The sequence below is a fragment of the Eptatretus burgeri genome, chromosome 17, assembly GCF_056783735.1.
Source record: "Eptatretus burgeri isolate ZD-2024b chromosome 17, Ebu_testis_v1, whole genome shotgun sequence".
NCBI classification, from domain to species: Eukaryota; Metazoa; Chordata; class Myxini; order Myxiniformes; family Myxinidae; genus Eptatretus; species Eptatretus burgeri.
The window spans coordinates 8488809-8499850 of record NC_140977.1 but is presented as its reverse complement, the minus strand read 5'-3'; the positions used below and the strand labels follow the sequence as shown (position 1 = coordinate 8499850).

The 11042-nt window shown below is 44.8% G+C and overlaps 1 protein-coding gene across 1 annotated transcript; it reads right to left on the bottom strand.

Moving 5' to 3' along the window:
• Nucleotides 1-2000: 2000 nt before the first annotated feature.
• Nucleotides 2001-2691, bottom strand: LOC147009229 (uncharacterized). Its single transcript, XM_085863361.1, has 2 exons — nt 2489-2691; nt 2001-2402 (listed from the first exon to the last, which is right to left on the bottom strand). The coding sequence occupies exons 1-2, from the start codon at nt 2664-2666 to the stop codon at nt 2104-2106; spliced, it is 477 nt and encodes a 158-aa protein (XP_085719487.1). The 5' UTR covers nt 2667-2691; the 3' UTR covers nt 2001-2103.
• Nucleotides 2692-11042: the final 8351 nt, after the last annotated feature.

The window sequence follows — 11042 nt, the reverse complement described above, 5'->3', positions numbered from 1 at the left end:
ATAGAGAAGGGAAGGATAAAACGAATGACTTTTTTTTTTTTTACCTTTTTATACAAAAACACGAAGACCTGGTTCTCTGACGTCACAACGGTGCGCACTCACAATCAGGAATTTCACCCAAATTATCATTTTATTTCACTCCGAGGATTTATTAAAACAATGATATTTACACAAACATGGAACATTCTCGATGTTTACACGTGACTCCGTTTATGTGTTTTATTTAAATCTTATAATCATAAACATGTCAAAGAAAACCAGCAGGCAGGTGGTCATTTTGCCCGTATACCTGAACCAGCACACGGCAAGTGGTCATTTGGCCCACTCTACCTGTGCCTGCACACAGCAGGTGGTCATTTGGCCCACGATACCTGCTCCTGCACACAGCAGGTGGTCATTTGGCTCTCTATACCTGTACCAGCACACAGCAGGTGGTCATTTGGCCCTCTATACCTGTACCAGCACACGGCAGGTGGTCATTTGGCCCGCTATATTATTACCAATTTATTAATTACTTATTTATTTTATCTTTCATCTGGACAATATCTCAGCCATCCTTTGAGCTCGGAAGCCGATATGAGACAAAAGTGAAGAAGTGCTTTGGCAAAAATGCAATTTTTGTCAGTAAAAGTCAGTAAAATAATGACTTTGGGAAAGGTTGCATGACGTTTTGCCTATATCTGTCCAGCCATGCCGGAGAAGAAGATTTTAAAAGTTTATTAATTTTCAATCCAATAAAGCTGACAAACCATAATTATGACCTTTGACATAAATTTTCATTCTGCCTCCAAGGGGTCGGGAAACACACATGTGAAGTTTTGTGTTCATCGGTTGAGGTTCATTTCTCTCTCCAAGATGGCCACCAAACCATGTGATGTCATAATTGTTTTTACCATGAATATCACCATGGTGTTCGAGAATACTTGCAAAGTCTCACTTCGATTGGTTGTCATTCCAGAGAAAATATTTAATATTTTCTTCAATCCAATACTGCTGACAAACCATGTGACCAATGAATTATTTAGTAACAAACTTGTGTTCCCGAACCAAGTAAATTACGTTTGTGACGTTTCCCCTTGATCTCACCAATCATTCTGGAGAAGTTTGAGGGTAAGTTCAATCTGACCACCAAACCATGTGACCTTCCAATTATAAATTAACAAACTTGTAAAAGGATGTTACGCGGAATGTGTGTGCAAAGCTTCACCTTCATCTGTCTTGCCATTCTGAAGATTAAAAAATGTTGTTTTTTTTCAAAACAATATGGCTGTCAAAAAGTCACCGATGTCATAATTTTTTTCCTGCAGTGAATTGTTGCATAGATGATGCTGAAGTTTCAAATTCTTCCCACACAGCATTGTCAAATTTTCTGGGATACCACTTACAAAAAAAAAAAAAAAGATATTCCCCCTGGGTCGTTCATTAACTTATGTGAAGTGAAATATATATATATTTTTTCCATTGCATGGTGAGATAGAGGTCAAGTGTTTGGGGTTTTTTTTTTGTTTCCAAGATAAAGGCCATACCACATCACCTATGACGTCATAATCAGATATGCCATAAAAAAAGATACATTCGATGGTTAAGATATTTTGTCGATCAGACCAAGTTGCCCAAAATATTGAAAGCCAAAAAAAAAAAAAAAATAAAATAAAAAAAAAAAACTGCGTCAGAATTTTTTATAGGTTACTCAGTCCTTTTGAGATACCATAACAAAAATAAATAAATAAAATAAACTCCTGCTCACTCCAAAACTCCACATCCACCAGCCTTAAATAATAAAGAACAAATTAAGTCACTTAAAATCATCCCTCCTCCCCTCAAACATCTTTTTTTTGCTTCAGGTTCCTCCTGACAAACACAGTGCTGCATTTGAATTGGGAAGGGGGGGTTCACTAACAAGGAAGTGTTTATACATGAATGACGGGCTGTTGGATGAGGTCTGCAAGACAAGAATGAAATGAGGACCAAAAAAAAAAAAAAAAAAAAAAAAAAAAAAAAAAAAATCAGCAAGAATTTTATTTCCATTTCCAAAACCATGAAATCCAATGTGAATCTGCACAAACAAACATTTACAAAATGAGAAATCACCTGCAGACCTTCTCATTTGCTTTGTTTACCCAGAGCCTCAGCACCGCTTGATTTACAGATATCACCAGAGCGAGCGGAATCGGGTTTTTCCCCGTTCAACGGGGTCTTCTGCATCGAGTAGAACACCGTGTTGAGAGATTTGAGAATGCCGGTTAAATGGACACGACCGCTCTCTGCAGCAAGATGGATCCCGGAAGAACTCGTCCTGAACAGCTCTTGCCCGGCCTTGCTTGACACAGCAAAGAGCCGACGGTAAAAGTCAAGAGCCGAGGAGCTTGGTATGACAACTTTCTCTTCCTTACTCTCACCTTCTGTAGGATGTTCAAGTGTTAGTCTCGACAGAAGAAATTAAAAAAAAAAAAAAAAAAACCATCATGTCCACACTTCACAATCTTACCTGTCTGATCTTGTAGCAGGTATCCATCCACTTGAGAAAGCATCGAATCTGCACCAGACATGACCACCTGTCCAAACTTGGTTTTCAGGAGAGAGTCTGTACCGTCCAACACGGCCTGCTTGGATCTCTCCAAAACCGCTCCGACCTGGGACTTGGACCAATCCAGAAAGACTCCCATTTGTTTTTGGGCATTTTGTATGTTCTTCTTCACATAATCATAAACATGCAAACAAGGAAATGTCCCTCAATTACTGCACAGTGGAACATTTAAATTACAAGATTCATTTATTTCTCCAGTTGAAAAGACATACACACGTCTCCACCAAATAACATTTCACGACAGAAAGATTCACAATCACTTCCCCCATTCCCTGTCCCTTGTTGGCAGGTTGCTGCAAGATCGGGACCTTCGCTTCCACAAGATCCAGACCCCGGCAAGCGAGTTCGTCAACAAACTTAACTGAGAAAACACATTGTGTGAACCTCAAAGATCAGAGAAATAACTTAACATGGAACATGCGGAAGGGAAAACTTCAACAACTGCCTGAAACAACCGCAATCCTTCTCCACAATAGATGGGAAAAAAATTAAAAAAAATGAAAGTCCACAAAGTTAAAGATAAAAATAAATATATAAACAGAATTTCAGACACGTCCGATGTGCACAGAATCACTCACTCTGTGGATGAAGAATCCTGGCGATTGGTTGGATCCCACTGGAGACGATCAGAGCTACTCCCGTAACTCCCTGTTCCACCATATTACCCACAGAGAGAAGAACAGGCCGAGACTCCTTCCCTCTCTTGTAGGACTGAACCAACTCATCCACGGCAGAACTGAACAACGGGAGTGAATACAATCTCTGCACCACATTCTGTGGACAAGAACAAGGTTAACACAATGAGAATCTCATTCTGAAACAGCAAGGGATTAACTTTTAATATCCTTGTAAAAAAGGATCTGATGCTGGGAATCAAATAACAAAGCAACAACCTCACCTTATCAGTACAGGTTACATGAACATCCATCATTTAGTTTGTGCCTTTACACCTCAGAGCAAACAAGCAGAGACTCATGAGGAAACACAATGGAACACGAGCTCGGCAACCTCACACATTGAACATCATGTCTTCTGGATTCACTCACACTGTGTCATGTATATGTGTAAGAAAATAAACGCTGCCCATTCTACCTTGAAGTAGAGAAACCTTTGTTGGAGGAAAATAAAATGAAACCAACACAGAGTAAAACCATCAGCACACTGGCTCAACTGGTCCACTTCCATGTTTTTTATTATTCATTTTAAACTGTTAAAGTCCACAATGTGTGGAAACAACAATTTAAAATAGAGAACAAAAAATAATTTATCCACAGTCACATCTCTCAAATTACAAAAACTACAATGTGAGTAACACGTACCATGTGCTGGGGCCTCATGGGGTGTGAATGGACCGGGTACCTCCCAATAACTTGGTGGTGGCAGAGAGTTTTACAATTTACAAATTTAGTTTAGTTACAATGTAACGAGCTCACACCAAGTGTGGTTTTGTGTGATGATCTTGAAAGTAAGTTTACGTTAATGACCTTAGTCATAGTTTTTTTTTCTCCAGATACATTGACCCTGCAGTGGTTGGGGAAGTACGTGGGGTACAGTTTAAAATATATATATATATATATATATATATATATATATATATATATATATATATATATATATATATATATATATATATATATATATAAATAAATATCGCTACAAATGTTTCAGGACATTAATCATTTTAACACCTCGTACTTCAATTTTGAAATCAATTATATTTATTTCTCATGAAAATTGATCTTTGAACCTCTTGATACTGTGTGGGTTCGGGAACTACGACACGAGCCCAATGGTTTTGTGACATTAGCACAACAACGGCCAACATTGTAAAGTTATCTGGACCTGCACAATGAGGTAATTTTACACACACACACACACACACACACACACACACACACACACACACACACACACACACACACACACACACACACACACACACACACACACACACACACACACACACACACAATTTGTTTTTTTGTTTTTATAACAGCATGAGTCTCACTACCAAACACTGTAAGGCCATATTAAAAAAAAGTTTGCTCAACAAATGAGGGATTAGTAGATTAATGGAGGATGGGGATTCAAACCTTCAGAACATTCACATGAACCGTTTGGATTGAAATTGGATGTTGAAACAAACCACAACTTGAGGGTGTAACACATACAGGAAGGGCCCAAACCCCAACCCACCACACCTGTCCATCAGTTCACCTCCATTAAAACGTTTCAACAATTCAAACGAATCATGTTTAACTCCCCGGGGATTTGCTCCAGTTATCCCAACTAATCAGATTCGAACTCGAACCCGAACTCGATCCACCAGGTTCAGATGAAGAACCAACGAACCCACCTTGGTACCGACGGTCTGAACCTCCACGGCCATTACGTTCAAACCGAGAACCGTTTAACGGGGAGAGAAACGGGGAGAGAAACGGGGAGAGAAACGGGGAGAGAAACGGGGAGAGAAACGGGAAGGATTACCTGGACCGACTAGGGTTAAATCAAGGTGAGAACCACCAGGTGGGGACCGGAAACCTGAACCACGGGACAGAGAAGGGAAGGACAAAACGAACGAATTTTTACCTTTTTATACAAGAAACACGAACACCTGTTACTCTGACGTCACAACGGTGCGCACTCACAATCAGGAATTTCACCCAAATTATCATTTTATTTCACTCCGAGGATTTATTAAAACAATGATATTTACACAAACATGGAACATTCTAGATGTTTCCACGTGACTCCGTTTATGTCTTTTATTCCAATCTTGTCATCATAAACATATTTTACAAAACCCGCACACGGCAAGTGGTCGTTTGGCCCACTATACCTGTACCTGCTCACGACAGGTGATCGTTTGGCCCACTATACCTGGACCTACACACGGCATATGGTCGTTTGGCGCTCTATTCCTGTACCAGCACACGACAGTTGATCGTTTGGCCCACTATACCTGTGCCTGCTCACGGCAGGTGATCGTTTGGCCCACTATACCTGTACCAGCACACGACAGTTGATCGTTTGGCCCACTATACCTGTACCTGCTCACGACAGGTGATCGCTTGGCCCACTATACCTGTACCAGCACACGACAGGTGATCGTTTGGCCCACTATACCTGTATCTGCTCACGGCAGGTGGGCGTTTGGCCCACCATACCTGTACCTGCTCATGTCAGGTGGTCGATTGGCCCACTGCACCTGAAGCTGCTCATGGCAGATGGTCGTTTGGCCCACTATACCTGTGCCTGCTCATGGCAGATGGTCGTTTGGCCCACTATACCTGTGCCTGCTCATGGCAGGTGGTCGTTTGGCCCACTATACCTGGACCTGCTCACGGCAGGTGGTCGTTTGGCCCGCTATACCTGTGCCTGCTCACGGCCGGTGGTCGTTTGGCCCACTATACCTTTGCTTTAGTAATTGTCTGACGTGGAATGTATGAACCCATTGGGACCAAACACCTTCAAACAGCATCTGGACCCGTTCAACATCTCCAGGACAGGGAACCGGCACACATTGGCCTTCTCCTTTCGAGGGGATTTTCATGTTCACAACTTCATGCAGGCGAGACAACCGGCTTTACGTCCCTAAATGTCCTCAGAGTGGGACTTGATGTCTCTGATTTGATGATTTATTTTATAAAATCCAAATGTGAATTTGAATGTGATGTGTGGAATGATTCCCACATGAGTGCAATTTGTGGGAAAAAAATTAAGTAACTGTCGTATCCAGATCTGGATTCGGATCTTCACTAAAACGGAATCAATTCTTCCTCGTGGCTCTCCCAACCTGCCCCCCAAGTTTCGTCCGAATCGATCCAAAACTTTTTGAGAAATTGTGCGACATATCGTTTATGGCCCAATCTCTCAATGGTGAAGAATCACTTACAAAGTTCTCAGATCCGGATTTTCACCAAAATTAAGTGTTGTGATTGTTATCCTTGGCCGGTCACCCACAAAAACAAAACAAATTCAGAATGATTGCTTGAAAACTGTGGCCAAACATCATGTGACAAACAGACAGACAGAAAAAAACAATCACTCGTCGAGCCACACTTGTCGAAACGGATCGGCAAGTCATGGAGCCGATACCTCCGAGAGGTTGGACAATTTACATTTTGTATCCCACTGATAGGAAGGAGGAAACCAAAATCCAATCGGCTTGTTCTCGTTACCGAACCAACTCCTCCACCTCATTTTGTCACAAGTCGTCCACAACTTTTGGAGATATCATGCTTTGCATTGTTTTTGGCCCTATCTCTCAATGGTGAAGAATCACTCAAAAAAATTCTCAGGTCCAGATGCAGATCTGGATGTTCACCAGAATTAAGCGTTGCCCTCCTTGGCTGGTCACCACACACAAATTTTTTTAGAAAAATTGCTTGAAAACTGTGGCCAGACAAAAAACAAACAGACAGACACACAAACAAATGCAACAGACCAACATACTTGTATTGGTGAAATTTTTGTTGCCAAGTAAAAAACAAACACAATAACAAATCGACCCACGAATATACTTGAAAAATCTTTGACGTTGAAATTTCAACAAATAAACGGATAAACAAACACCAGAGAAACAAACAGACAGACAGGGATGAAAATATAACCTCCTTCCACCCTCGTTGATGGAGATAAAAAGAAAAACAAAAAGAAAAATAAGTTTCAAATGGAGTCAAATCACGCGGTTTCAACACCAAAAGAGCCAGATTTCCTCGAATTGAATGATCATAACGGTGACAGCCATATTGGATATATGCAAATAAAGGGCAAATGCTATCAAAAAGTTGCTCATTTAAAAAAACTTCTCCTGAATGTGGAGATTATTTTAAAACTTTAGATAATTCAAAAATTCCATCCAGAAGGTGCAAAATAATGTTCTCAAGTTGAACATGTTTCATAGAGGCGGCCATCTTGGATTGATGGAAATTAGGGACGTGTCAGTACTGAGTGATCACTTCAGGTCAGGTCAGGTCAGGTATGGGAGCATGTGCCAGAACAGCACGTCGCTGCGTCCACTTTCCGCCGGTACTCCAGGGGCCTCCGTCTGGCCATCCCCCAGGCAGATGCCAGGCCCATCCCCATCTCCTTGAGATGATGGTCAACCTGTTGCAACCATGAGGCACGTGGTCGACCCACTGGCCTCCTCCACTCATGAGACTCCCTCGCTGAGAGAATCTGGTGAGCAGGATCAGAGTCAGGAAAACGAGCCACATGTCCATACAGCCGCAACTGACGCTCACGGACTATGCAGGTAACAAATCTCATCCGAGTCTCTCTCAACAACCGCTCGTTGGACACAAAATCCGACCAGCGATAGCCAAGGATTCTCCGAAGAGACCTGGTACCAAAGGAATTAAGTCTCCGTCTCAGATCCTTGGTCAGAGTCCAAGTCTCGCACCCATAGAGCAAGACTGGAAGTACCAAGGACCTGAAGACTCGGACTTTCGTCCTCCCGCACAGGTACCGGCAGCGCCACACCCCATGATCCGGTGAATCCATGACTCCCCAGGCCCGACCCAGACGTCTATTGACCTCTGACTCGCAGCCAGCAGAGACATGAATATCACTGCCAAGGTAAGTGAATCTCTCCACGACCTCAACATCCTCACCACAAACAGACACAGACAGGACAGCAGCATCCAAGATGTCACCGAAAGCCTGGATCTTAGTTTTGACCCAAGAAACCCGTAATCCCAACGGCTCCGACTCCTCATTCAGCACCTCGAGGGCCCCCAAGAGGATGTCTAAAGTCTCCGCAAAGATGACTGCATCATCTGCAAAGTCAAGGTCCGAGATCTTGACATTCCCAAATGACGCACCGCAACTTGATCTCTCCGACATCCTCCCTAGAATCCAGTCCATACAAGTGCTGAAAAGTGTGGGGGCAAGTACACATCCCTGACGAACTCCAGTAACAACTGGAAATAAGTCAGAGATGGTACCACCACACTTCACAGCACTCGCAGTGCCAGAGTAGAGTTCAGACATCAGATCGATCAGTTTTGGTGGCACCCCACGAAGACCAAGAATCCTCCAGAAGACATCCCGATTCACTGAATCGAACGCTTTACAGAGATCAACATAGGCTGCAAGCAGCCCCTGCCGAAATTCTCGTCTGCGTTCGGTGAGGACACGAAGTGCAAGGATACGGTCAATCGTTGACCTCTTTGGTGTAAAGCCTGACTGCTCTGGACGCTGGTGCTCAAGCAGATGGTGGCGAACCCTATCGAGAATTATCCGAGCAAAGACCTTGCCCGGCACTGAGAGCAGCGTCACCCCTCGGTAGTTGTTGCAGTCTTGGCGATCACCCTTCCCTTTCCAGAGAGGGACAACAAGGCCCAGTCAGTTGGGATGATGCCTGTGTTCCAGGCAGAGCACAAAACTGCATGCAACGACACGAGTGCAGCATTTCCACCAGCCTTGAGAAGTTCTGCATGGATGCCACAGATCCCTGGAGCTTTGCCCCGTTTCAACTGGTTCACCGCAGCCCGTGTTTCCACAAGCGTAGGTGGACCACAGTTGATTCGAGGGTCAGCAACAGGGATTGTAAGACCCTTGACGTCCAACTCGACAGTTGGTGGATCACCCTGGTACAACCGCTCAAAGTAACCGGCCCAGCGGGCCTTCACTTCAGACTCCTCTGTCAAGAGCCTACCACTCTCTGCTCGAACTGCAGTGCTCCGAGGGATGGGCTTGGATGAACGTAATGCGCGAATTCCCCTGTAAGCGGGCCGAGAATCACCTGTCCACAGGTGATGCTCTACCCCCTCACAGATTCCTCGCACATAGGCCTCCTTGTCCACCCTCAGTGCACGTACAGTTTTACACCTCAGCTCCCTGAACAGCTCAGCTCTGCCATTCAGCCTGGCCCTGCGACTCTGGTCAATGGTATCCAGTGTCCCTTGAGAGACAAAATTCTTCTTTGCCCTGCGGTGAGCTCCAAGGCATCCACCGGCAACATCAAGGACGGTGGTCTTGAAGGCGCTCCACAACTCTTCAGGACCCCCAAAGCACCCAGACCCCCCAAGTGTCCACTCAGCCTGTTCGCAAACTCCTCAGCTACTCTCTCATCCCTGAGCTTGGCAACATCCAGCCTCGGCTGGGATGGTACCATTCTCCAGGATTTAAGGTGCAGCTTTAGAGTTGCTACAACAAGCCTGTGGTCAGTATTGAGGAACTGAGCACTCCGGTAGACCCTGCAGTTCTGGATCATCCTCCAACGACCGTCAATGAGGACATGGTCAATCTCCTTTGCCACACCACCAGCGTTGGAATACCAAGTCCAGCGATGAGCTTGTGGGCGCTGAAACCATGAACCAGCCACCCTAAGTCCATGACTTCTTGCAAAGTCAAGGAACTTAGTGCTATTCTGGTTCATAGTTCCTGACCCATGGGGACCAACACACACCTCATAACCATCCCTATCAGTTCCAGTCGATGCATTGAAATCCCCCAAGACTAGAAGTGTATCTCGTCTGGGGCACTGATCAACCACAGACTCGAGTGTGGCGTAGAATGCATCCTTCACGGTGAGATCACTCGCCTCAGTCGGAGCATAAACAGAGACCAGGGAAATGACACCTAAGGAGTGACGAATCCTTAATCTCATAATATGCTCGTTGACCGGTGTTACCTCAATTATCATTGGGGTCAGCTTATGGGACACAGCTACAGCAACTCCTTGGGTATGGTAACCATCAGAGCGACCAGACCAATAGTAGGTGTAACCACCCACCATTATCTCGCCGCAATCCGGTCTCCGAACCTCAGAGAGAGCTGCAATCCCGATGTCCAAACGCTTGAGCTCAGATGATAACAGAGACAGTTGATCATCCTCTCTTAGGGATAGGACATTCCAGGCACCCACCCGAAGGGACCGCCTCAGGTTAACCCAAGGAGACCGCCGTCTGGTGGACGACACCTCAGCACCACTCCGACACACTCTCCCCGCAATCTGACCCAGGGATGTTACCCCGTGGTTTCCCTCCTATCAAAGATTGGGGGTCCCGAAGGCTTTGCCCCAATCCCATCATCCGGTGAGCTGCACTGCGAAGGGAAGCTGCACAGGAGGTACTCCCACGGAGTGGGTTTTCAGATTTTTTTGCGTTTTTGCGTTTTGCGGAATGAATGGTTTTACGGTGGCCGGAGTGCAAATCCTGCCACCAACCTCCTAATAAGAAGTGACCCAACTGCAGGAGGACGTCCGCAGACACAGTTGGGCACTAGATATGGATGGCCGTTGGCTCACAAGGAGCTCCTCCGCCCTTTGACAGGTTTTGTTTTTAATCCTGCTGGGTGTCCATATCCAAACACCCTCCTCTTCATGATGACTTTATACTCCATAAATCCACCCCAAACCCACCTCCTTCAAATTCCCTGCTTTCCTTCCTGAAAGTCCCTGTAATGTCCATCGTGTGTACCCTATTTTCCCCGCCCCATCCCTCTCCCT

Bases quoted from the DNA above. Each gene is read 5' to 3' on its own strand.
- LOC147009229 (XM_085863361.1), bottom strand. From the start codon at position 2,666: ATGGGAGTCTTTCTGGATTGGTCCAAGTCCCAGGTCGGAGCGGTTTTG. The intron at 2,403-2,488 runs GTAAGATTGTGA...AACATCCTACAG, and splicing joins CCTGCTACAAGATCAGACAG to AAGGTGAGAGTAAGGAAGAG.